This window comes from Camelina sativa, chromosome 13 (genome assembly GCF_030686135.1).
Source record: "Camelina sativa cultivar CO46 ecotype springtype chromosome 13, ASM3068613v1".
Lineage (NCBI taxonomy): Eukaryota > Viridiplantae > Streptophyta > Magnoliopsida > Brassicales > Brassicaceae > Camelina > Camelina sativa.
The window spans coordinates 12,209,342-12,236,551 of NC_141892.1; the positions used below are offsets into that span (position 1 = coordinate 12,209,342).

Genomic DNA, 27,210 nt, shown 5'->3' on the forward strand with positions numbered 1-27,210 from the left:
AAAGTGAATTGTATTGTATAGTACAGTTCTGCTTCTATCTCATAACTTTAATTCAATTTGACTGATGTGCACTGGGGTGTGAGAAACCGAAAAGATCCGAGAGAGGTTTCTTTATTAATAAAAAAAAGTAAACACTTTTCTATTTTTTTCAATGTTAAAATCGTCATTTTGATAGACATATATGGTACATTAAGAAAGGAGTTTTTGTATGTGGTACATGGAGAAAGATTGAGTTTCGAATGTGACATAATTGTTAAAAATCTTTATATTTTTTTTTTGGATGTGTCCTCCTTATACTGTCTGGGTCACGTTCTGTTCTATGCTCATTGGTAGTCACATCAATTCAGACAGCCGGTCCAACAATCTTCAATTCCTCATCCATCTTCTTCCTCGAAAGGAGTAGATATTTGCTCGAGATAAACAATGATTATTTTTGTATTTATTTTCTTTTGGCTTAGTTCAGTTTCTTACTCTTCCGAACTCAATGTTATGAAAAAGTACACAATGACTATACATTTTGTGAAAAAACTATTTAAAGAATGTTGTTGTAATATTTTAAGAAGATTCATTATTAATTTCCTTATATTTATATATTTTAGATAGAAGAACTCTTTGCTAATCATAATTTCATTTCCAATTTATATGTAAGATTAATAAAAACCAGAATGACCATTAAGAAAATCAAGAGGAGATTAAGGACAACGAGGATTCTGGCCAGGTCCTCCAAAGTAAAAGTAGGGCTCTGACTTATATGTTCTCTGATGCAGATTTGTAGAATAACAGTTGTACTCATCAGCATATTCGGATAGATACTCGGGGTATTTTATCTGCAGAGAATTGTCCTTGATCCTGATGTTTGTGTGATAACTAGCTTTGGCCCACAAGTAAGATGCCCATTGTCCACTCCCCATTGAAGTCATTGTGTGCGGATTCTTCCGCACATTAGGACTATGGACTTCTCCACCCCACTGCACAGTGGTTGAGCTATGTTTGAGGTAACTGAAGAGTGACCCGGGCCAATACCCTATCACGTTGTTTGCGCAAATCAACCACCAATTTCCATTGTTTGTATCCTGCAAGCACTGTCGATCATTAAAACATTTTAGAATAAAGAGCATACATGTCAGGTGTAAAACATATTATTAGGAAACTATAGCTTCAAACTTTTGATTTGTTGTAACACCAATTTTTGGGGCATTAACCAAATCACATACAAAAAAACAGTACAAAACTTTAATCTTGCGCAAAGTTTTGGGAGATGATTTTATAAAAAATGTTACCAAGAACATCCTGGCACTAAAGTAATATTGTGTTTGCGAGGGAGTCGAAACAGGTTCTATTGTTGCACCTAAAGCAAACATAGTAGTTGTTTGAACAAAACCTGAGCATAAGAGGTTGAAGCACCCTGTTTGATTATATCCATCTTTCTACAAATCCAAATAGGAAGACTAGTTATAAACTCTTGAGATGCTATAAATTTGGTAGTTGTGCAATGATGTACTTACAGTCCAATAGATGAAGAGACGTGTGCGGAAGTCTCCAAAAACACTTGGATTCACCTAAAATAGGTTTATGGTGTTAAATTTACTATTTACTTCAAGAACAAGACATAGTACACTTCTAGGGGTAGAAAATGTACCACCCAACCAGCTTCTATGCTTTCAAACGTATCTGAGAGTCCACCAAGTAGCCATATCTGAGAAGAGCTGTAATCGCTGGCCTGAACCCTCGGAGGATTCCACACATTTATATCGGATTGAGCGCCAAGATAATTGTACCCTAGGGCAATAAGGACTGCCTCCTATATCATCATCAAACCATAAGTGTTTCTAATTAACCATACAAAGGTAATTATAATGGTTATATTTAGAACCTAATTGCGATTAATTGAAGCCATTTGATATTAGTTTTTCTTTTTTTTTTCAAAACTTGAAATTATAATGTTGTAGAAATCTTTACATCAAAATTAAATATTCGATAAATTATAAAATCAGAAACTAAAAATGATGCTACGTACCGATATAAACTTTGGGCGGGGAAGGATTACTATTTCAGCAGTTATATTGAAATTGCCCTTGTGCTGAAGAGCGTTGTCCAGAAAACTGTATCTACGAGGAGGTTTTTTCCCAAAACGAGACGGTGAAGAGGCTCTTGTTATGTCTTCTCTACTAACTCTACGAACTGGTATTGTCCCAGTAGGACAGTTTCCAGATTTGGACCAAATCTGTGACGTTATTTGTCCATCAGAACCGTTGTTTGGAATAGTAGTCCTCATTGCACCAAACTCCAAGCTCGGTTTCATCTGCATACATCAATGTAAATTTTCAACAAACAACCATAGGTCCAAAGCAAAATAGAGAAAATTTTACTTTATGAAAATTTAACTAACAAGTTAATTAGACTAATTTTTTTAAATAAATTTGCGGACTCTGCAAATTTTTATCTATTTATTTGTTAATTTTTATTAATATAACACGATGGGCATGCCTGCGAAGTGAATAATTTAACTTGTAAAGTATTCGAGGAAATAGGTGTGTGTATATAATTTGTTTACCTGAATCTTGTGGTTTCTTAAAGCGGGATGATCAAAGGCATGTTGTTTATAGATATCGATACAATCTATTATATCTCCATCTTCACTCTACAAATAATGTACAATCGACATTGTGAACTCATACGCCAAAAATATATATACACAAGATGTTATATATTTGCATTCAGATTCAGGCAATTACTTTAATGGTCTTCAACGCAGGCTTATTAAGAGCCTTCAATTTCATATCGATATCTAACGAACCTTTCCCATACGCTTCACTATAAAAGCCATAGAGAATTGCAAACATTAAGAACAATCTCATTGTGGCGTTGTTTTTTTTGTTTTGTATTCTTTTTCCTAAGTTGAAGGAATAGATTTATAGAGTTTATAACACCAAATGATGTAATAAAATTATTATGGTAAGATATTGAATATTCACACACAAAAATTGACAAAACGGAAACCTCATAGTTAGTTATTGACAATTATCTGCAGAATTTGCAAACATATTGAGTCAATTTTTTTTTTTGTGAAATTCATAGCTCAACTTACCAAATATGAATGCTCCTGAAATTACTAGTCATATATTTTGTTTTGCTTTTAAGTTGGTGAAAAACATAATTAAGTTTAACATATATGAATGCTCCTCTGACTTTTTTGTTTGTTTTGGTTTCTTTTTTACTGTTCTTTTCCCTAAATAATTCTTTGGTAATGCTTTAATTTGATTATTAAAGATAAGATTTAATCCTTCTAAGTCAAAACAAAGTTTTACTACACATTTAATGCGAATAGTTTCATAGATTTGCTTATGTGATATAAAGCATGGATGTAATTTCCTATTCACTACAGAATTTTCCAAATCATAATTCCATGATCTTTTAATAAATTACCATCACCATCCTTCTTAGGAATTTTGTCATTTGATGTAACAATATCTATACACAATTATTATGGTAAACCCCTAACTTTACCCTTGACCCATCCCTTTGTGACTTAGCCGTACAACCAATCAACCCCATAGGTTTTGCACATTTAGAGATGGGGACTTAAAGTCCCTTCCGTTCACGGTGATCGGTTTCACTACTAGCTTCCTGAAGCTTCGCACTAGACGTGCCGTTAGTTGACCCATCAGTCATACCTTTGAACATAGATCGACTCATCGGTCTTCGTATCAGAGCCAGGTCCGATCGAACAATCCGACCCCATAATCGAATTGCCGATCAACCACCGACCAGGCTGATACTTCCGAACAACTAGTCGATCATTTGATCACCCGATCCGACTAGCGATTGAATCACTGATCAATCCTTGATCAATTCGTCCATTGGCGCGGACTGTCGATGACCTTTCGCTCGGTCTGACGCTATAATCAAACCATCAATCATCCTTTGACTAGTTCGACTACATGGTCAAACCGTAACTTATCCTTCGATCGGTTCGATCCGATTGTCAAATCATCGCTCGTCTCATCGTACCTTTGATAGAGAGGTAGCATGCGCATCAGTTCGGACGGGTATCGATGTACTCGCCGAGCCGCACCCCCTTTTCTTCTTAGGCATAAAGGGACGAATGGATGGATGAGTGTGTCTTGAATGTGTTGGGCGTCCATCCCTTATATAGGACACCAATGGGTGTGTTCCATGAAAGGACACGCCCATTCCTTGCCCCTTTTTGATGGGCCGCGTCTCTTTGAAGAGTCACACCCTTCCGATCGTGACCGATCATGCTATCGAGCTACCACATTCTTCCAGCTCGAGTGTTAGCTGACTAGACTACCCAGCTGGGTCAGCACCAGATCAGTTCACCTAGCTAAGTTGAGCTGTCAGCCAGCTTGTCTAGCTGAGTTAGCTAGTTTACCAGCTGGTGTAGCTAACCGCAGTTTAGCTAGCTGGGTCACTGAGTATGTTGAGCTCATTCAGCTTATATTCCAGCTGGTTGAGCCAGTAGCTTAGCTCATTAAGCTCATCTAGCTATCATTTTTCTTAAAACAATATATCCCCCTTTAGGATCGCGGGACGCAGGCGTTACAGTTCCCCTTTATGCTTGCTCAGCATAGATTTGTGTTTTCTGCAACATTACTATTGAAACTCGGAATCCCCTCTTCTTATCCTGCAATCTTTGTGTTTTCTACAACAAGAAAATCATTCTACATTAAGTAGTATAATATTTTCACATCTTAATTAAACTCTAAAATCGATTCTATATATAGTATGGTTATTCATATATAATACTTAAGAGAGACACTCTCCAATAGTTCTATAATGGATGAGAAAATCAATTACGGCCACAGATGCATGTGTAGAGGTTACACAGACATTTTGCTGAGTTTTCCACGCTCTTTTCAGGTTGTCAGCTCCCTCATTCTAAGCTGTGCTCTATTTTTCTCCTATGTTTAGATAGAAGTACACAGAGAAGACGAATGCTCCCTCTTTCTCTCTTTTCTTTGTTTTAGTTTTGAAAAGACATAAACGACTTGGACGAGAGAAGAGAGAAACTGATTCTCCACATTGGATTCTTGGATTTTGTAGAATCTGGGATTCACACAATGAATTTTTTTAAGGAGAAAACAAATTCATATAACAATCTCTCCTAATAAATCGATTCAAAGCTTTTTCGATAAAAATTGAAATCTCTTGATGAACAAGATAGGTTTTCTTTCAAGAATCATTGAAGAAATAGGGTTTTTGTATTGATTATCTGGATCATTTGCCTAGGTAACTCCCTATTTATATGAAATATCTAGGTTACAAGATAAGTAAAACTTCCTTAAATTTAGGTCTTAATCTTTCTTTTCGTTTTTGTCTTAAATATTTTATTTTTATGTGTTTGAAGTAGGAGGTCGTCTTGACGAAGTTCGTGCGCTTTTTCCCACAAGCCCATTTAACAGGCCTTAGCCAAGATTCCCCCGTTTAATCAGATTTTGGGATATATCGTGCGTGCCAATTCCTATACCAACAATTGGCCTCCCGTAGTTCGGTAGATTCGAATATTCATTTGAGTCTTCGAACTATAGGAAAGAATATTCGACCTAAACTTCAGGAAAACCGAATTAATCTTATGGAACATATGCACCATTGCGGTCGTTGATTCCAAGTTGACACGTGTCAATTATCAGCAGTAACTAGGTCGGTCGACACCAACGATTTTTGGTTCGACTTAATTGTCGATTTAGGTCGGTTTAGTTTAAGGAAAACCTTAACCTGGCTATTTAAGTGGGAACTCGACGAAAAGGGTTCGGGAAAGTTGTTTTTGTCACCGCTTTCACGGAGAAACAGAGAGTAAGAGAGAAAAGAGCGTTCTTGGTTGATCTTGGTGTTTTAGTGCTTTTCCTTGGAGATATTTCTGTGGGAGTGAAGATCCAGGGGTGGAGACGTTTTAGGAGGATTGCTTGGGTGTCGGATTCGTCGTTGTTGGTCAGAAACTTCCTGCAAAGAGGTGAGTGCATTACCATGGCTGATCTAAGCCTGAAATTTCCTTTGTCTTGCTTGTTTGGTGTTGTTGTGGTGTTTTTATTGCTTGTTATGGTTGCTATAGAGTTCTTTCGGATTCATATGGCTTTTAGTCGAGTTTTGGATGGATTGGAGGTGATGAGAAGCGAGATTCGACTCTTGGCTTCGATGCAGATCGCGCTATAGATTTAGTGTCGGTCGACACCATGGAGCAGCATCGATCAACATTGTGGGGTAGTGTCGGTTGACACCAATAGCCAGTGTCGGTCGACACTTGGCTAGTGTCGGTCGACACCTCCCTTCCAGCGAAGACGATACTTGTTTCCTGGTTTGCATGTCTTGATTGTTGATTGTTTTTGACATTGGTAACTCAGTTGCTTGTGTGTATAGCCTAGTAGATGGGAGGACTGCCTCACTGAGTGTTTATAAAATACTCATGCATCTCAATTTGTGTTTGTGGTGCAGTTAAAGGCAAAGTGTGATCGTTGAATCAAGGCAATGAAGAGGGGGATGTTCTAGTGACTTGTTTGGTTGTTTTCTGGCCTTTCCTAGGTTGCTAGAGTGGAGTCATTATAATGTGGTTTAGGTTGCCGGTTCTTTGATCCATATTGTTTGGATTATTGATTTAATTGTTACGAATTTATACTGGTTATTTGAGTATTGGATGTTTATTTGGTTTAATGGCATCATTGATGTTATCCTCCTGGTTCTTTCTAGAACGCTAGAAAATTTCCTTCAAAATTGGTTTTCTTGACAGACCAGATCTTCGATTTAAAGTTTTGACATACCAGATCACACCTGTTCAGGGAAATTTGTGATAAGTTTCTTGAGACAGCTTGGATTCAGGCTAAGTCGGTCTTGTTAGAACCTTAAGACTCGGATATTCAGACGGATATGTAGATCGATTATAGGTTCTTTCAAGATCGATGGGAAACTGCTGTCAAAGTCGTGATGCATTCTGCAGGTTCCCGACGAGCTGTTGAGTTGTTAGCTAGACAGACCGTGGACAAGCTGTTAGCAGGTAGACTGCTGTATATTTACTGTAAGTTTTTAACAAGTAGGGAGTTCTTGTTGAGCTCTATTTCATTTGGTTTGCTCATAAACTGATTCCAAAAACAGTTTGTCTGTGTTTAGGGTTTTAGACACACTGCACGGAACATGCAATAACTCTTAATTCAGAGCTCGGATTCAGCCATGGTCAGGCTTTCTGGAAATCTGACGTCCAGGCCAATCCATGGATAGGTTATGAGTAACCTAGTACATAGTATTCTGTCGGGAAATAAATCTTAAAGCTGACTGGTACGATACAGAGGGATCTTTGTTTCGAGCAACTTTGTCTGCTGCAAAGAAAAAGCAATATCTCCGAACATACAGCTCCAATCGAGACAAAGTCTGATTCTATGGGAAGCTCCTTTTTTGGGAAATCCGTGAGTAGGGTAGACTTAACCTGGTTAGTTAAACTCGGCTGGGAAATCGTTCTCGAGGCTGACTTGTAGGAAACAAAGAGATATATATTTTGACGGATAGAGTATGCATCAGGGAATCATCGATATCTCTCAGCAGAAAACTCTCATTGAAACAAAATTGAGTTATAAGGAAATTCTTAGATAGGTTACTCGTCTTCAAGTTCGTCAGAAGCTTCCAGGAAATCGCCTTGCAAGGAAGTGGTTCGGATGTATGGTTGAACTTTCGTTGATCTTCTGGTTTATCTTAGCTTTGGTGGTAGAGTGAAAAAACATAGAACTCTTGTGTAAGAATCCCCATAGATGCGCCAATTATAGAATCAGGGATTCGCACAATGAATTTGTTTAACGGAGAAAAAAAATTCACTTAACAATCTCTCCTAATAAATCGATTCAAAACTTTTTAGAAAAGTAATTGAAATATCTTGAAGAAAAGGGTATGTTTTCTCTCAAGAACAATTGAAAAAGTATGGTTTTTGTATTGATTTCGTTTGAATATTTTGCGTAGGGGACAAACCCCCATGTTTATGAAATATCTAGGTTTCGAAAGTAGGAGGTCGACTTGATGACGTCCATGGGCTTTTGCCCATAAAACCCATTTAAGAGGCCTTACCCGACATTCCCCTTTTTAATCAGTTTTGAGGATTATTTGGTTTGTCCTTGATTTAAGTTGTGGGTGACACTTCCTGCACTAACAGATTTGGATACATTTCACAATTTCACCACAAACAAACATACTTATAGTACTGTTCGTACTACTTACTACACAAACATACACAGACTTTAACCTCTACTAGTCCTTACTTCTACATACTAGACTAGTTTTAGCAAGCCAAGTTAAACACCTTACTTTAAACACTAACAACTCTTAACTACTCTAACTTAGCTACTCACCAACAAAATACTCTTCCTTATTAGCCTAACCAAACTAATGTTCAATTACTTCTTGACTTAGATTGTTGTGACTAGAGTCATGTTTTCCCTTTTTTGACGCTTCTTCTTCCTTTAATCATGAGCTCTATGGTCTTTGTTGTAACGTCCGGACTGTCAATATTCTTAGTGGGTCCCATGTTAACTACCGGGCCCATCTCTTTTAGTGGGACCCACATCCACTCCTTACCCATGAGCCCATCCATAGAGCGGCAACGACCGAGGTCACTGAAAGCAGGAAGAGCTGAACCAAAGTCATGGAGACGGAGACAAGCTTCACCGGCGTCGTAGACCTATCAACGGGAGAAGAAGAGGATCTATTAGGCAGCGAGGAGGGCGGTGGAAGGACACCGGACGATGGGAAGGACCATATCTTCGGCGAGCGGCTGCCTCGGGCTTCGTAGGGTATTTAACATTTTTAAAAATTTATGTTCGAAGGAATTAAGCTTAGGCAAAAGAAACAAAATAAAAACATAAAAATTAAGGAGATTAAATTAGAGAATAATATAATTATTGTCTATTTGTGAGATAATTGTCACACATATTTTTCTTAGGCATTTAGAAAACCATTTATTTATCTTTTCTGAAAAATATATAATATAAGCTATGGAAAATAATAATTTGGAAAAAAAACATTTTAATTTCCCTTTTTTCTTTAAAAGAAATATAGAAATATTTCCAATTTTCCTTTGTAATAGATATATTATTTAATTTAAGTTAGTTTGTTTAGATGAATTCTTTAATTTTTCAAAAAATAATAATTTATATAAAAGTGATTTTTGATTTGATTTTAACAAATTCCATTTGATTGTTTTTAATTTTAAATAAAATATAATTTAAGGCTCAATATTTAATTTCATAATTAAGGGTAAAATAGGTTATTAAATATTTTTGGGGGATATTTAAAAATACCTCTTTTTCATTGTCACTTTTTAAAAATACATTTTCATAGTGTTTATTTCAAAAATACCCCTTTTAATATATAAAATGACAAAATTCTTGAAACAACCCAACCGGTTTTTTTATTTTTTTCTAAAGTAATAAATACAACATATAATTAAGCATCTCATACTACTTAATTATACCAAACCACAATACCAACAACTCATCATTAAAACAACAATAACCAATATGCACAGCGGAAACACACCAACAATACAAACAAATATATTCTCAATATAATAATTTCTAACTATTCTATCCCACAACCTAACATAACTCTATCCAAGGTTCCAACATAAACAATATATCAAACAACACACAAACGAGACCCTAGATCATCCTCCTCCTCATCGCCATGATCCCACGTCACATACTTATTTTGCAGGAAGATTTGGTTGAAAAACGGTGGAAACAACACCTCCAGAAACTTCTCCTTCGTTCCCAGCAACAACTCTCCCTTCCTAAGCTACATATCTCACCAAAACAGCCAAGAGCAAACCCAAAAACCTCTCAACTCACAAACTCTCTCTTTTCTCTATTTTCTTCTGCAAACGGCGGAAAAACACTCAATAAAACACTTAATTCGTCGCTTCTCCACTTATATACTTGGTTTGGACAAACCAATTAACCAAACCAGCCCGAAATCGATAAATTAAAACAATCTGGTCGAACCAAAAAAAGTTGGTGTTGATTGACACACCCCTGGTGTCGATCGACACCCATCCCCAAATCACCCTATTTGGTTCACGGATGTTACAATTCTAAACCCTAAACCCCAAATACTAAACCCTACCTCTAAAAACTATACCATAAATGTAAAATAGAGAACCTAAACGTAAAACAAAATTCTAAAAATTAATTCAATATATTGTAATTGTGTAAAAGTGGGCAAAAATAAAAATGTTCAAAAAAAAGTATTTTTAAAGAAGATATCTCAAAAAGGGCATTTTTAACAAATTCTCAATTTTTTTGGTAGGATAAAATAGGTTATTAGTTAATATAAAGCCTATTTGACCAAACTTATTTAAAGAAGCAATAGATGGACAAAAATTTTAAAAAATAATCCTTTATTTTTAATTTTCTCTCATTACCAAAGAATTATTTAGGGGAAAAGGGACAGTCAGAGAAAATAAAAAATCAGATGAGAATCCAAATGAGATTGACTAAAATGAGTTGACTAAAAAGTTTGCCAAATTTGCAGATATGAGGTTTCCATTTTTTCACATCATTTGGGTTTTGTAAACTCTATAAGTATGAAAGTTCAATATTTTAAGCCTACATCCTAAATCTATTCCTTCAACCACAATGAGATTGTTCTTCGTGTTTGCGATTCTCTTTGGCTTTTACAGTGAAGCTTATGGGAAATGTTCTTTAGATATCGATATGAAATTGAAGGCTCTTAACAAGCCTGCGTTGAAGACCATCAAGGTACATAATTGCCTGAATCTATATGCCAATTTATATATAACATCTTGTGTATATTTTTTTGGCTTATAACTTCACATTTCGATTGTACATTATTTGTAGAGTGAAGATGGAGATATAATAGATTGTATTGATATCTATAAACAACATGCCTTTGATCATCCCGCCTTAAGAAACCACAAGATTCAGGTAAACAAATTCTACCACACACCTATTTGTTATAATAATAAAATTAACAACTAAATGTTGACAAAAAAAAAATTAACAAATAAATATAATTGATAACATTTGCAGACTCCGTAGATTTCTTTTTAAAAATAGATCTAATTAATTTGTTAGTTAAATTTCCTTTATTTGCTTTGGACATAAGTATTGTTCTATCGTTACACAAACTACATTTATGCATGCAGATGGAACCAAGTATGGAGTTTGGTCCAATGAAGAATGCTATTCCAAACAATGGTTCTGATGAACAAATAATGTCTCAGATTTGGTCAAAATCTGGAGAATGTCCTACTGGGACAATACCGGTTCGCAGAGTTAGTAGAGAAGACATAAGAAGAGCCTCTTCACCGTCTCGTTTTGGGAAAAAACCTCCTCGTAGATACAGTTTCCTCGACAACGCACTTCAGCACAAGGGCAATTTCAATATAACTCCTGAAAAAGTAAATAGTTCCCGCCCAACGTTAATATCGGTACGTAGCATCGTTTTTAGTTTCTGAATTGTTAAATCTATCGAAACTTTTATTTTCTCTAAAGATTTATAGAACATAGAATTTACAAGTTTTGACAAAAAAGAGAATTAATATCAAAGGGCTTGAATTAATCGCAGTTAGGTTCTAAACATAACGATTAAAACCTTTGTCTGGTTAATTGGAAACACTTATTGTTTAATTATAATATAGGAGGCAGTCCTTATCGCGCTAGGGTACAATTATTATGGCGCTCGATCCGATCTAAATGTGTGGAATCCTCCGAGGGTTCAGGCCAGAGATTACAGCTCTTCTCAGATATGGCTACTTGGTGGACTCTCAGATACGTTTGAAAGCATAGAAGCTGGTTGGGCGGTAAATTTTCTACCCCTAGAATTGTACTATATCTTGATCTGAAGTAACTAGTAAATTGATCGCCATAAACCAATTTCAGGTGAATCCAAGCCTTTTCGGTGACTCTCGCACACGTCTATTCATTTATTGGACTGTAAGTACATCATTTCACAAATACGGCTCGACTCTATAACATTTCTGGAATTTATAACTTATCTTTCTATTTGGATTTGTAGAAAGATGGATATGATCAAACAGGGTGCTTCAACCTCTTATGCTACGGTTTTGTGCAAACAAGTATTACGATTGCCTTAGGTGCAACGATAGCACCCGTTTCGAGTCTCTCGCGAAAACAATATTACTTCACGGCCAGCATTTTCATGGTAACAATTTCTAGAAAATCATCTCCCAAACCCCCGAACTAGATTAAAAAATTTGTGCTATTTTTTTTTTGTATTTGATGTGGTTAATGCCCCAAAAAATTGGTGTTGCAGATCAACATTTCAAAGCTATAGTTTCCTTTTGACATGTTTTAAAAGCGACATGAATGCTCTTTAGCATAAAATGTTTTAATGATCGATGGTTCTTGCAGGATCACAATGAAGGGAATTGGTGGTTGATTTGCGCAAATCACGTGATAGGTTATTGGCCAGGATCACTCTTCAATTACCTCAGACATAGCGCAACTGCTGTGCAGTGGGGTGGAGAAGTCCATAGTCCTAACTTGTGGAAGAAGCCGCACACAAGAACTTCAATGGGGAGTGGACAGTGGGCATCTTCCTTATGGGCCAAAGCTTGTTACCACACAAACATTAGGATCAAGGAAAACTCTTTGCAGTTGAAATATCCTGAGTATCTATCCGAGTACGCTAATGAGAAAAACTGTTATTCTACAAATCTGCATCGGAGAACCCAAAAGTCAGAGCCCCACTTTTACTTTGGAGGACCTGGCCAGAATTCTCGTTGTCCTTAATCTCATGTTGATTTTCTCAATGTTCATTCTCCTTTTTTATTAATCTTACATAGAATTTGGAAATGAAATTATGATTAGGTAAAAGTTCTTCTCCCTAATATATAAAATTATTAAAAAATTAATAATGAATCTTTTAGAGCAAAGAGTTCTTCTCCCTAAAATATAAAATTATAAATAAATTAATAATGAATCTTCCTTAAATATTACTACCGTATATATATATATTTTTTTTGGACAACATATATATATATATATATAAGATTAATTTATACTGACTAGTTCTTTAAAATATTTTTTCACAAAATGTATAGTCATTGTATAATTTACATAAAATATTTTATTTTCATAATTAGTTTGTGCAGTTGTCTAACTAAAAGTTAACCGTTAATTTAGTGTGATATCTATCAAAAAAAAAAAAAAAAACACAGACATTAAGAAATAAATTGTTAGTACTAAACACCCAAGTCTGGTAGTCCGAACCGAACATATTAGAAATCAAACACTCTAGTTGCCGTACGTGATGTACAATAGGACAGCTTTCGAAACCTAACCTTCTCTGACTTACGGAGCCTTCGCTTTTTCAAAACTTCAAAGTTGAATTTACTGAAAATGGTCACCGCTCTACTAGCCGAACGATCTGAAAGCATGAAGACTTTGGTTGCTACAAGGCTGGTCTGTAGGACTTTAGAAGAGAGGTTCATATCTAATAAGACGATTTGGAGGCTCTTTGATTGGAGCACAAGATTTAAATCATATCTAATAAGACGATTTGGACTTATCCTTGAATAGGAAAGTAGGTCATAGAAGGTATCCTATATATTGTGTTATTGGGTAAACATGTTGTTTGGCCGTTCGAGAAGACTTTTCAGAACTAGGCGAATAAGCTTTTAGGGTTCTTAGGGATTTTGGTTATATTAAGAATTGGTCAGTGATAAGTCGTGTTGACTGTGTGTAAATCTGATTAAACATATCTTGTAAGATTTTTTAATTGATTCTTAATAAAAAAAGAAGTTCTTTTCAATATTGGCTACATCTTCGTTTTTACACGATCAACCTTTATAATCCCACCTTCCCAAGTTTTGTAAGCTCTTCAGACCATTGTGATCTCATCTTCCCACGAATGGTCATCGCTCTACTAGCCCAATGGTCCTGTAAGTTTTACTAACTTCTCTTCTGTCTTTTTTTCATTTTCTTATAAATGATTACTTGATTAGTTTCTTGAAGTAGCTCTTGATTTATTTTAGGACTTTTTTAGCGTGTCTCTTCGGTTGCTCCTAATATTGGTCGAAAATTAAAAGATCGAATCAGCTAGTTACTCGGTAACAATGTGGTAGGCGTCAAAGTTGTTATTCTCATTAAGCTTTACCAAAGTATATATACACAGTCATAAGAACCCTAAGAGAATATTCTAGACTTGAGGACCAAGACTCTTTACAATAAGAAATATAACATAAGTGTAGATATTTATAGATATTTATACAATGGTCTATGATACTCTCCCTCAAGTTTGCGCATGAAGATCCCTAATGCCCAACTTGCGTAAAAGATAAGAAAATTGCGAACCGCCAAGAGACTTAGTGAAAATATCAGCAAGCTGGTTGGAAGTGTGTATCTTAAAGGTTGCAATAAGCCCAGCCTTGAGTGCATCTAGTACAAAATGACAATCTGCTTAGTACGCTCATGGAAAACACAGGGTTTGCGACCATATGTAGAACAGCTTGATTATCACAAAAAAGTGGTATAGCAGTATCATGTCGAGCCCCAAAGTAGGTTATAATTTCACGTTTCCACTTCAATTCACAAGTCGTGTAACACATTTTCGGACACTCCGCTTCAGCAGAAGAGAGTGAAACCGTCTTTTGCTTCTTCTTTTTTCCACAGAATAGGAGACCCACCTAGAAGTATAATGTAGCTTGACAACGAGCGACGGGTAAGAGGACATGGCTGGTAGTCAGCATCACAATATGCAGAGAGTGTAAGATGAGTACTATCAGTCAACAAAACCCCTTGTCCCAGACAGCCTTTACGATAGTGAACCACCAGAACTGCTGCTTCCTAATATGCAGAGAGTGTAAGATCAGTATTCATGTTCTTGAGAAACTGTGCATAATATGAATAACATATGTAAGATCAGGACGTGTAACCGTGAGATACACTAAACGTCTGAAAAGACGACAATTTTTCCTTGGATAATCATTAGACCTTCTTCCACGACTTGCAATTGATGATTTTCTTCCATTGGAGTTGCAAACGGCCGAGAAGCTAACAACCCAAATTCTTTAATAATATCCAAAGTATATATTCGTTGAGATAAATAGATACCCTGCAAAGATCTTGCAACCTCAATACCCAAAAACTTTTTGAGATGACCCACATCATTCATTTTAAAGCATTTACTCAAGTACTCTTTAAACCGAGAAATAGTTCTCGAATCATTTCCACCAATCAACAGATCATCGACATAGACAAAACGTATAGCCTCATATCTCCACGTTCTAAGTAAAATAATGAGTAATCGGGATATGTCTGAACAAATCCATACTCGAGTAAAGCAGTTTTTAGTTTGGCAAAGCATCAACGCGGTGCCTGGCGCAATCCGTACAAAGACTTGCGAAGGAAGTGTCATGTAGACATCATGTTGATTGATCGATCCCTCCTTGTCATAACTCATAAAATCATCACGCACCTCCTCTACTACTGTCTCATGTAGTGGAGCTATAGGAAACTCTCTGAATGCTGCAAATGGAAATACATGTTCATGGAAGATAAGATTGCATAATACAAAATATTCCTCCTTCTCGATATCAAAGACTCTCCATCCTTTCTGACCACAAACACATACTTGTGACCCTGTTTTCCAAACTTATTTTTATCATGTGACTTGTTATGAGCAAGACATAAGCACCTAAACACCTTGAGGCGATCAAACAGTGGTGGCGATCCATATAGTAATTTGTACAGTGTTTTTCCATTAAATATAGTAATGGCGTTTGATTGATCAAATGTGAAGCAGTCATAAGATATTCTCCCCAAAATCAAATTGGTAAACTTGCTTGAAACATGGGAGATCGAGTGTAACGCCCGCGAACCAAAACTCTGCGTTTTGGGGGTGGGTGTCGATCGACACTCATGTGGTGTCGGTCGACACCACTTATTTCTGGTTTGACCAGATTGATATAATTATCGATTTGGACCGGTTTGGTTTAGGAAAAACTATTGAACCGAGATATTTAAGTGGGAAAACGACCTAGGTCGTGTTTTATTTTTGTCTTGGTCGCCGTTTGTTGTTTTTGAGAGAGAAAGAGGAGAAAACAGTTTCTAAGAGTTTTTGTGAGAGTTTGTGAGATTTGAAGGCATTTTTGGAGAGATCTTGCTGTGAGAGTGGAGATCCAAGGCTAGGAACGTGGTGGGAAGGTTTTTGTGGTGGTAGCTTCGTCCTTTGGGCTTAGATCTCTTTGTTGGCTAAGGTGAGTGCATGACCATGGCTTATCTAAGCTAAAATCTCTGTTTCTGTGATATTGTGTGTTGTTTGGTTGTTTGTTTTTGGTTGTTTGTGAGTTTTTCGTAGCTCATGAGGCTTGAATTCGTTCATGGGATTGTGTGGGACGAAGAGGAGAAGTTTGTAGGCGAGATTCGGAGGTTCTGTTTGAAGGAAATAACTGCTCGACAGTGGTGTCGGTCGACACTAACGCGAGGACGGCTCGGGAACTTAGCGAGTGTTAGTCGACACCATGTGGAGGTGTCGTTCGACACCGTTAGGGTTTCGGGGGTGTCGAGCAGGTGTCGGTCGACACCCAAGTGATGTTGGTCGACACCAGATATCTAGTGTCGGTCGACACCTTCTGGTATCGGCACTCTTCTAACACTAACCGGATCGTGTCGGGTCACTTGTTCATGTTCCTGGTTTGTTTTATTGTTGTTGTTTGTGGCATGAGAGATCTTATTGCTTGTGTGTATAGCCCAGTAGATGGGAGGATTGCCTCACTGAGTATTTATCAAATACTCATGCATCTCAATTTGTGTTTGTGGTGCAGGTAAAGGCAAAGTGTGATCGTGGAATCAAGGCAATGAAGAGGAAGATGTTTTAGAGACTCAATTGGATGTTGTCTGGCATTGCTAGGTTGCTAGAGTTGGGTTATTAGAAACATTGTTAGGATTGCCGGTTTGGTGTTTCTTGTTGTTTGACATTGGAATGGTTAGGATTGGATATTGGTTGTTCTATTATGGATTATTATTGGTTATTTAATTGGTATTGTTATTCTATTGTTATTTGTGATTGTGGTTAGGTGGCTAGTGGGTATGGACCACTAGTCGTAGTTAATTATTATTATTAAAAAAAAACGGCTCAGATCGTTTCAGTTTGGTATCAGAGCCCTTACGGTTCTAGGTTTGAGTTCACTAGGTTTTTGTTGTGATGTTTGGGATTACATGTCTTGATTGATTATGTGAGTTAGTAAATTGTGTGTGGCATAGAGTCCTAGAACATCCTCTTCGAGCCTTCAATGAGATTCCACGGTGAGTTATTGTTATGTTTCTTTGTGTGGTTTGATATGTTCTATGCTTGTTAGCCTCTGTTCGTGGAAGATCGGTATAGCTCGAAGGTTGCGATCTAAGGGTGGAAAGTTGGGAGCAAGCAATACCTAGGACGTGAGTATAAACAAACCAATTGAATGTAGACCTCGAGAGATTGACGGTGGTTTTATCTCGGGTTTTAGATGTGTTGACCAATGGGCCAGGGTTTTATTGACCGGAGCGGTGATGAATGTGTGGCTGTTGCGCCAGGATTATGAGGTCGGTGGTGCTGGAGTCCCGAGAAGGGGAATTGCAGCAGGTTTGAGCCGGGAAAGGCATGTTTGCCAGATACATAAGTTCACGAGAAGCCTTCATGGCAGGATAATCTAATCGTTGCGACGATGTTGGATTACGGTCATTGGAGATGGACAAGGTTGCTAGATTCAAGGTTTTGGTAAGCTTGTAGTGGGAAATAAGGCAAGTGCCAGTAGCGTTTATGAGATTGATGAACAGCGAGTTTCAGGAGTTTCTGGATGTGTCTGTCATCATTTCATCGACGACATCCTGGTTTATTCTAAGAGTCCTGAAGAGCATGCATTGCATTTATGTGAGTTAGAATTTGTCCATTTTTGGTGGTGGAGAGCCTGGGAGAGGGCTTGCGTGGCCTTTCTGGCGGGCTTTTTAGCCGTTGTGTAGCCTTTGTGGCGGGTTGTTTAGCCATTGTGTGGCCTTTGTGGCGGGCTGTTTAGCCATTGTATGGCCTTCGTGGCGGGCTGTTTAGCCATTGTATGGCCTTCGTGGCGGGCTGTTTAGCCAGAGTGCCTGTTGAGGCGGTCCTTCAGGACAGATGGTCTTCATGACGGTCCTTCGGGACGAGTGGCCTTGGTGGCGGTCCTGTTGAGGACATTTGTTTGGCCTTTGTGGCGGTCCTATTTAGGACATTTGTTTGGACTTGGTGGCGGTTCTGTTTAGGACATTTGTTTGGCCTTTATGGCGGTCATGTTTAGGAAATTTATTTGGCCTTCGTGGCGGCCCGTGGGCAGTGAGATGATCCTTGTGTGGTCATGGGGTATTCCAGTGAGGGGATATGTGGCTGGTAGGACATTGTGTTGTCTTACGCGAGCCACGGGAAGGGAACCTGGTTAGGGATAGGACTCAGACGTGTTCAGAATTGTTTGCTCGCGACTCTTGGGGGACATCGGTTCTCCTAGTACCGCCATATTCCAAGACTTTGTGGCTTGGGAGTGTGGTTGGTATATCGACTTCGGATGACGATCCAAAGGCGCGCTGTAGGGTGACAACCCAAGAGACGAATATTGGATTTCTCGTTATACATTATGGAATGCGGGTTTAGGCCCGATGAGGAGCCAACATTATGGCATGCAGACGTAGGTCTGATGAAGAGCCAATAAAAACTCAAGGTTTAGGCCTATGAGACAAGGAAATTCCAAAAGTCGAGAGCAAATAACGCCTGGAGCGTGAATCTATCACCTAGAGGTGAACTTTCGTATATCAGTCGGAGGAGTGCGGGCCGTGGAGTCGGTAGCACATGAGTCCTTGGCTGAGTGTTGTTCAAGATTCGAGGACGAATCTATTTTGGTGGGGGAGAGTTGTAATGCCCGTGAACCAAAACTCTGCGTTTTGGGGGTGGGTGTCGATCGACAGTCATGTGGTGTCGGTCGACACCACTTATTTCTGGTTCGACCAGATTTATTTAATTATCGATTTGGACCGGTTTGATTTAGGAAAAACCATTGAACCGAGAGATTTAAGTGGGAAAACGACCTAGGTCGTGTTTTATTTTTGTCTTGGTCGCCGTTTGTTGTTTTTGAGAGAGAAAGAGGAGAAAACAGTTTCTAAGAGTTCTTGTGAGAGTTTGTGAGATTTGAAGGCATTTTTGGAGAGATCTTGCTGTCAGAGTGAAGATCCAAGGCTAGGAACGTGGTGGGAAGGTTTCTGTGGTGGTAGCTTCGTCCTTTGGGCTTAGATCTCTTTGTTGGCTAAGGTGAGTGCATGACCATGGCTTATCTAAGGTAAGATCTTTGTTTCTGTGATATTGTGTGTTGTTTGGTTGTTTGTGAGTTTTTCGTAGCTCCTGAGACTTGGATTCGTTCCTGGGATTGTGTGGGAGGAAGAGGAGAAGTTTGAAGGAAATCACTGCTCGACAGTGGTGTCGGTCGACACCAATGTGGTGTCAGTTGACACTAACGCGAGGACAGCTCGGGAACTTAGCAAGTGTCGGTCGACACCATGTGTAGGTGTCGGTCGACACCGTTAGGGTTTCGGGGGTGTCGAGCAGGTGTCGGTCGACACCCAAGTGGTGTCGGTCGACACCAGATATCCAGTGTCGGTCAACACCTTCTGGTATCGGTTGACACTCTTTTGACAGTAACCGGATCGTGTCGGGTAACTTGTTCATGTTCCTGGTTTGTTTTATTGTTGTTGTTTGTGGCATGATAGATCTTATTGCTTGTGTGTATAGCCCAGTAGATAGGAGGATTGCCTCACTGAGTATTTATCAAATACTCATGCATCTCAATTTGTGTTTGTGGTGTAGGTAAAGGCAAAGTGTGATTGTGGAATTGATGCAATGAAGTGGAAGATGTTCTAGGGACTCGACTGGATGTTGTCTGGCATTGCTAGGTTGCTAGAGTTGGGTCATTAGAAACATTGCTAGGATTGCCGGTTTGGTGTTTCTTGTTGTTTGACATTGGAATTGTTAGGATTGGATATTGGTTGTTCTATTATGGATTATTATTGGTTATTTAATTGGTATTGTTATTCTATTGTTATTTGTGATTGTGGTTAGGTGGCTAGTGGATATGGGACCACTAGCCGTAGTGAATTATTATTATTATTATTATTATTATTATTTATTATTATAAAAAAACGGTTCAGCTTGTCTCATCGAGACACGTTCAATATATAACGGTGCTTGCACTCGACACGTCCATTTGGCTGAGGCGTGTAGACATAAGATTTTTGGTGATGAATTCCTTCATGCTCAGAAAATCCCCTTACGCACATAAATTCAGATCCATTGTCACTCCGCACAACACGAACCTTTGTGTCAAAATGTCGAGCAACCATAGCACAAAATTTCTTAATGGAATCGGCCACTGCACGTTTTTTGTTAAGAAGATAAATCCAAACCGCATGGGAAAAGTCATCAACGATAGTAAGAAAATACGCAGCGCCCGAAGAAGAAAGAGTACGATAAGGGCCCCAAACATCCCAATGAATCAAATTAAATAACCCGACAGCTTTATTAGAACTTTCATGAAAACGATCAAGAGTTTGTTTAGCTTGAAAACATATGTCACAAATGACTTATGACTCACCAGGTTTTCCAACATAAACATAACCCGACAAAAAAAAGATAAAACCCTACTAGATGGATGTCCTATACGGCGATACCATAAGTCTCTTTCTCCTAAACTTGATGCTGCCTGAGCTTGAGTCCCCATAACACCACACAAAACATAGACGCTTCCGCACTCTTCACCGCCAACCAGCATCTTCGAAGTACTGTCCAGCAACACACATAAATCTACAGTAAACGTCATTGAACCCTTTGTCAGTTTAAGTAACTTAGCAATAGATATCAAAGAAAATTGCAGTTGTGGAGAATGTAGAACTCCACAAAGCCACAAATCACCCTATAAACAAATATCCCCTTGTTTAACTGCTATTGCTCTATCACCATCTGGTAATCCAATTGACCATGGGTGTATATCACAAACAGTGCTTAGAAGGTCCAGCTTCCATGTCATGTGGTGAGAAGCTCCCGTGTCGATAATAAAATCTACATTATCTTTTTTGCCGGTTAGTTTTTCAACAAAATCTTTATTAGTTTCGTTGATGACCTGTCAAACCGCACTTCAATGCTCATCCGTCAATTGAGGGAAAGCACTCCGATCAAGTTCCACTTTCATCGTCCCAACATGACCTGCTTGAACATCATTCGACTATGGTGCTAGTGTTTCTTTCGTACGACCTCCACTGCCTCTTTCACAACCAGAGCCTCCAAATGCTACACTACCACAACCAAATCTCTCACGATCACCACCGCCTCTGCCGCGTTCACCAAATTCACGCCCTCTTTCTCCCCACCATTTTGGATAGCTTTTCAACTGGAAAAAATTGGCTTTTGCATGCACGAACTTCCCACAATGAGTACAAGTTACATCTTTCTCACAATAAGGTTTGCGGTAAGTATGACTCCCACGTGTTCCAGCCGCCACTGAGAACCTGATGACATCCACGGTGCTTGTCTCCCTATTTCATATCACTGTTTGTTGTCTCTCTTCCCGGATGATACGCTGATAAACTTGAAAAAGCTTAGATAGAAGTTCTAAGCTCATAATTGTATAACGTACTGTTTCAAAGCGAGCATCATCCAAGCCATTGAGAAACTTGTTAAGTTTCTCTTCATCCCGATCTTATTTCAATTGAGCAGCCAATTCCCCACATGTACACGTCCATATTGGCATATATATTGCCAATTCATCCCAAATCTTTTTGAGTTTCCAAAAAAATACCATGACGGTATCCCCTCCTTGTCGACAATTCGCCAAAGCTGCCCGAATTTCACCTATTCATGGTCCGTCTCCTGCAGAAAACTGCAGTTTCAAGTCATCCCAAAGAACCTTTGCTTCATCAACCATGGAAACAGAGGTTCTTAGCGTGGGTTCAAAAGTATTCATGAGCCACACCACTACCATCGAGTTTCCGAATTGCTCTATTTCCTCTTCTGTTTCAGGCTTGGTGAAAGAGCCATCGATGAATCCCAACTTTCTCTTTGTACGCAAGGCGTTCCACACATGCTTGTACAATCCTCATAGTTCTCTCCCCTTAGCTGCACCGTGGTGATTAGAATCCCAGGTCCATCAGGTGTATGAAGGTACATCGGTGAGAGTGTAGCCTTATCCACCGCCGTGTTTTGTCTCCACTTTCACCGCCTTTCGCGAGTGCAATTAGTTTGCCACCATCGCGTCATGTCGTTATTGTTTCTTCTTCTTTCTCTTCTCTGTTCTTTTTTTTTTTTTTTTTTTTTTTTGTTTTTTTTTTTTTTTTTTTTCAGACCTGCTATGATACCATAACAATGTGGTAGGCGTCAAAGTTGTTCTTTTCATTAGCTTTACAAGAGTATATATACACAATCACAAGAATCCTAAGAGAATATTCTATACTTGAGAACCAAGACTTCAGGATATATAACAAAAGTGTAGATATTTATAGATATTTATACAATGGTCCCTAATACTCTGTAGTCTATTGTAGCCTTATTGAATTTTTGAGTCTTCTATGAAAAAAGTTAGAGAGTTTTGTTGATTCTGTTTATGGATTGGATTATTCTGTTACATGAGTATAGTAAGAGTTGGACTGGACGTAGTTAGGGATTTATTAATGGTTTGTCGCTAATAATCTCATTTTCGGTCAATCGGTTGGAATATAAACACGATCGATTTGACACTCACGACATCAATATCTATGTTGGAAGATTTGAAGCATCATTTCGGGTGTGGGCAATTCGGTCCTGATGGTCGATTTGGACGAGGTGGTAGAGGAGTTGCTGGTCCGGCTAATGCGATTGCAGGATTTCAAGCGAATATTATTGGAGGAATACAAGCAAATTCCACTAGAAAACCAGCTGATTTCGATTGAAAATATCTACCTATTTGAGTTCATGAGCAAAGATCAATTTGTGACATGTTTTCTAGAACTCTTAATCGTAACAAACTTTACAATTGTGTATTATATACAATGAACTAAACTAAACTAGGTCCTATTAAACCGGAAATTAATCTAATAAACGTAACCAGTATATACAAAACCAAGCTAGTCTAATACCCCCCCCCCCTCAAGATGGAGACGAGTAAATGTTAATGAAGCCCATCTTGCCAATGTTATCTCAGAAAGGAGCTGGATGTAAAGCTTTGGTTAAATGTTCGCAAGTTGAATGTCTCTGCGAATAAACATGGTCTTTAGAATACATTCTTCAACCGCTTCTCTAACCTTGTGACAATCAAAGTCTATATGCTTTGTACGTTCATGATAAACAGAGTTGCTCGAAATGTGGAGAGCCGCCTGGTTATCACAATACATATAAGCTTGAGGAGAGAAAGGTACCCGTAGATCCTTCAAGATATAGGTGAATTAATTCAAATCCTTGGTTACCACACTGATTGCCCTATACTCAGATTCAGCTGAACTCACTGAAACCAAATCATGTTTCTTTGATCGCCAAGATACCAGATATTGATCGATAAAGATCGCGTACCCAGTAACAGAGCGCCTATTTTTGGGGCAAGCTTCCCAGTCTGGATTAGAAAATACTCGAAGCGAGAAATCATCATCCTTCCCATAGAATAAGCCTTTCCCAATGGTGTCTTTTAAGTAACGGAGTACCTTATGAGCCACATCGAGATGAAAATTTCGTGGAGCTGATGAGTATTGAGCTAGTTTAGAGACAGCAAAAGTAATATTCGGACGAGTTATAGTCATATATTGAAGGTTTCCAATCAGTCGTTGATATTGCTTTGTATTTTTAAGAAGTTCAATAGCAGAGTTAGAAGGTTTTGCAGTATCAACAATAAACTCTTCATCACCTTCAGAATCTTGCTTGATCTTCTTCTTGCGCTGTGAAAAAAATCATCAATGACATCTGTTGGTCCAGCTTCATGGGTATATCAGAAGGCTTGCAATCTCTAAACTTTGTAGCTTTTAACAAATCAAGAACTTATCTCCTCTTCACTTCTGGCAATCTCGATGCCTAGAATATATTTAGGAGTGCCAATATCTCGAAGCTGGAAAACAGTACTTAACTGATCCCATAGAGTAGAAGCCAAAGCGGCATCTGTAGTGGTAGTCAAAATATCATCAACGTACACCAAAACTGCCAAAAAATGACCATTTATTTCCTTCATGAAAAGATTAGGATCACCATGACATGTTTCGAAGCCAAACTCCACAAGAGTAGTCTTGAACTTTAGAAACCATTGTCTTGATGCCTGTTTGAGTCCACCAATCGACTTGTGTAACCTGCAAACAACATTAGGAGAGAAGACTTCTCCTTGTAACTCAGTATAGCCTGGTGGTAAATTCATATATTTCCTCATCAAGGTCACCATTTAAGAATGTAATAGAAATGTCTAATTGATGTAAAGACCATTGCATCTTAGGTGCAAGGGAAATATAATCTTTACAGTTGCCATCTTTGCAACTCGAGAGAAAGTGTCCATAGAATCTATTCCCTCTCGTTGAAAATATCATTTTGCCACCAGTCTAGCTTTATACCTCTCAATGCTTCCACCAGCATGATAATTGATCGCAAACACCCATTTACAACCTACATCCACCTTATCAGGAGGTAAATCACAAACACTCCAAATTTTGTTCCTTATAAAAGCACCAATCTCCTTTCCTACAACATCAACCCATACCTTGTCTAGCAGAGCTTCTGAATATTTTTTTAGGAATTTTCGACTTTGTGATAGTATTAATAAAAGCACAGAAAGATGAGAGAAGTATGAATAAGAGATATAGTTTTCAAATGGATATGGAGAAGTTTTAGTGTTAGTAAGAGTTATTATTATAACAATGAAAGTCTTGCAAATGGAAGGCAGTTTTCTCTGCCTAGTTGGTTTAAAGTTAAGAAGGAACAAAAGCCAGAGAAGATGTCTCATCATGATTGTGAGGAGCATCGGAAGATAATTGCACTAAAGGCAAATGTTCATCTGCGATTTAAGCAGGGAGAGAAATATGAGGAAAGAATGTTTTTGCATCATCCGAGAAAGTGTATGATGCAAAAGGAAAGATATCCTCATAAAAAATGACATGTTGTGAAATTGAAACTAAGTATGTTTCTATGTCTAATAGCTTGTAACCTTTGTAACCTGAGGAACATCCTAGGAAAACACGCGCTTTAGCCCTAGGTTCAAATTTAATCCTAGGCTTAAGTGAAGTGGAACAATAACAAAGGCAACCAAAAGCTTGTAAACTATGATAATATGGGATCTTAGAGGTCAATCTTTCAAAAGGTGTCTTATTGTCTATAACTGGAGAGGGTAACCTATTAATAAGGAAGACCGTTATAAGGACACATTTACCCCAATACTCTAGTGGAACCCCAGATTTAAACATAAGAGCTATAGCGACATTTAACAAATGCTGGTGTTTTCTTTCTACAACCGAGTTCTGTTCAGGGGTTTCAGGACATGAACGATATGCTTTTATCAGTAAACATCAATTCATGAGCATTATCAGACTGCACAGAACAAACCTTAGTATTATCAGTTTATACTATTTTAAAAAGCCACGAAAACATTTATAACATGATATTTTTGCACGACTAAAATCATTTACTATTGTCAAGAAATATCTATAACCATCAGCCGTTGGGACAGAAAAGGGACCCCAAGGATCAATATGAACCAATTCGAAGTGTTTATCTTTTATATGATCCAAGGACTTAAAAGGTAAATGCTTCTGTTTCGATAAATGACAAACATGACAATGAGTTTTATCTTTATTGATTTTAGACTTGGATAACAAGACATCATAAATAGTAACTATGTTAGCAATTTTTTAACCTTTTATGCCATATATCTGAATTAGTTGAAGAGACAGAACATACATACTTACCAGGAAAAGAAAAACTAGAGGCATTAACAAGGGTTTTATCCAAATGCAGAACGTATAAATTCACAACTTGACTCCTTTGACAATCATTAGGTCCTGAGTAAGAGCATGTATCACACAATCATCAGAAGTAAAGCTAACTTTAGACCGCAAAGATTTTGTGATGATACTAACACTAAACAAATTAAACTTGAATTTAGGGATATGCAACACATTATGCAAGGACAATGCATCTGTAAGCTGTATATAAACAGTTCCCTCTATTTTTACAGTCTGACCATTAGGAAGTCTCTCAAAATTTCTATCTAGAGACCTATAATCAACAGAAATATATCTTTCTTGAGTAATATGGTGACTAGCCCCTTAATCTATGACCCAATCTCTAAAATACAACTCAGTTTCATGAGGTATAGAGGAAGTCAACATGTCATAAAAACTGAAATCATATAAAGAGAGAAATGTACCAGATATCTGTGAGATAGTTGGTACGTAATTTATCAGGGCATGAAGTGGCACGTGAAGATTGAAGCTTAGTGCTCAGATAAGAGATCATCTGTTGGAGTTGTTCGTTAAACATATCCTCACTGAAACTCTCCTTAGGTGTATCCTTAACATCTTCAACGTGACCGGTGCTAGCCAAGTTAGCACTCCCAACATAGTTGTTCTTCTTTGCCCTTGGATGACCTGGAGGATAGCCATGGAGCTTGTTGCATTTATCCGCGGTATGTCCAATACGCGAGCAGTGAGAACATTTAGATTTCTAGAAGTTTTCATGTGCCATCAAGATTAAATTTTGATCCTGAATCACAGCTTGAGATTGGAAAGTAGTAGGATAAGAGATTGGTCGAGAAGACACTCCTACTACTCTTTGACTCTCTTCTTTATCCAAAATGTTATAGATCTCATTCAAACCTGGTCTCGGCATCGTATTCAGTATCTTACTCCTAATATTTCCAAAATCATCATTCAACCCCATAAGAAACTGAATAATCCTACTCGTATCGGCTTTATCAAGTAACTCCTTAACTTGATCACAATCACATCTCTTCACCGTCCTAGACTTTGTGTGGGCTAATTGCTCCCACAGGTCTTCTTCTTTGTGAAGTTGAAACGACCTGACCCGTTTTTTTTTAATAATAAATAATAAATATAATAATAATAATAATAAATAACTTCAGCTAGTGGTCCCATACCCACTAGCCACCTAACATCAAACACATTCAGCAGCGGAAATAACAATATCAATAAATATCCAATCATTCAATAACCATTATTCCAATAATCCATAATC

At 38.0% G+C, this 27,210-nt stretch overlaps 2 protein-coding genes across 5 annotated transcripts; one reads left to right on the forward strand and one right to left on the reverse strand.

Annotated features, from left to right (window-relative positions):
* Window positions 1-611: 611 nt before the first annotated feature.
* On the reverse strand, window positions 612-2,877 carry LOC104736620 (protein neprosin-like). 4 transcript variants are annotated; one of them, XM_087482750.1, is made up of 7 exons: window positions 2,736-2,877; window positions 2,555-2,641; window positions 2,018-2,302; window positions 1,640-1,801; window positions 1,506-1,559; window positions 1,281-1,427; window positions 612-1,073 (listed from the first exon to the last, which is right to left on the reverse strand). In XM_087482750.1, exons 1-7 carry the CDS (start codon window positions 2,856-2,858, stop codon window positions 693-695), a joined length of 1,239 nt encoding a protein of 412 aa, XP_087338876.1. In that variant the 5' UTR covers window positions 2,859-2,877; the 3' UTR covers window positions 612-692. The 4 variants fall into 4 exon arrangements, with proteins under 4 accessions (XP_087338876.1, XP_087338873.1, XP_087338874.1 ...); XM_087482747.1 differs by having other exon boundaries at window positions 612-1,082; XM_087482749.1 differs by having other exon boundaries at window positions 848-1,073; window positions 1,382-1,427.
* Window positions 2,878-10,542: 7,665 nt separating this feature from the next.
* Window positions 10,543-12,904, forward strand: LOC104736621 (protein neprosin-like). The gene is made up of 7 exons (XM_019234557.2): window positions 10,543-10,748; window positions 10,848-10,934; window positions 11,156-11,440; window positions 11,651-11,812; window positions 11,892-11,945; window positions 12,028-12,174; window positions 12,384-12,904. Exons 1-7 carry the CDS (start codon window positions 10,626-10,628, stop codon window positions 12,762-12,764), a joined length of 1,239 nt encoding a protein of 412 aa, XP_019090102.2. The 5' UTR covers window positions 10,543-10,625; the 3' UTR covers window positions 12,765-12,904.
* Window positions 12,905-27,210: the final 14,306 nt, after the last annotated feature.

Coding starts and splice junctions, on each gene's coding strand:
- LOC104736620 (XM_087482747.1), bottom strand. CDS start 2,858: ATGAGATTGTTCTTAATGTTTGCAATTCTCTATGGCTTTTATAGTGAA. Junction 2,642..2,735: donor CTGCGTTGAAGACCATTAAA/GTAATTGCCTGA, acceptor CATTATTTGTAG/AGTGAAGATGGAGATATAAT. Junction 1,428..1,505: donor GTCTCTTCATCTATTGGACT/GTAAGTACATCA, acceptor TTGGATTTGTAG/AAAGATGGATATAATCAAAC.
- LOC104736621 (XM_019234557.2), top strand. CDS start 10,626: ATGAGATTGTTCTTCGTGTTTGCGATTCTCTTTGGCTTTTACAGTGAA. Junction 11,813..11,891: donor GCATAGAAGCTGGTTGGGCG/GTAAATTTTCTA, acceptor AACCAATTTCAG/GTGAATCCAAGCCTTTTCGG. Junction 11,946..12,027: donor GTCTATTCATTTATTGGACT/GTAAGTACATCA, acceptor TTGGATTTGTAG/AAAGATGGATATGATCAAAC.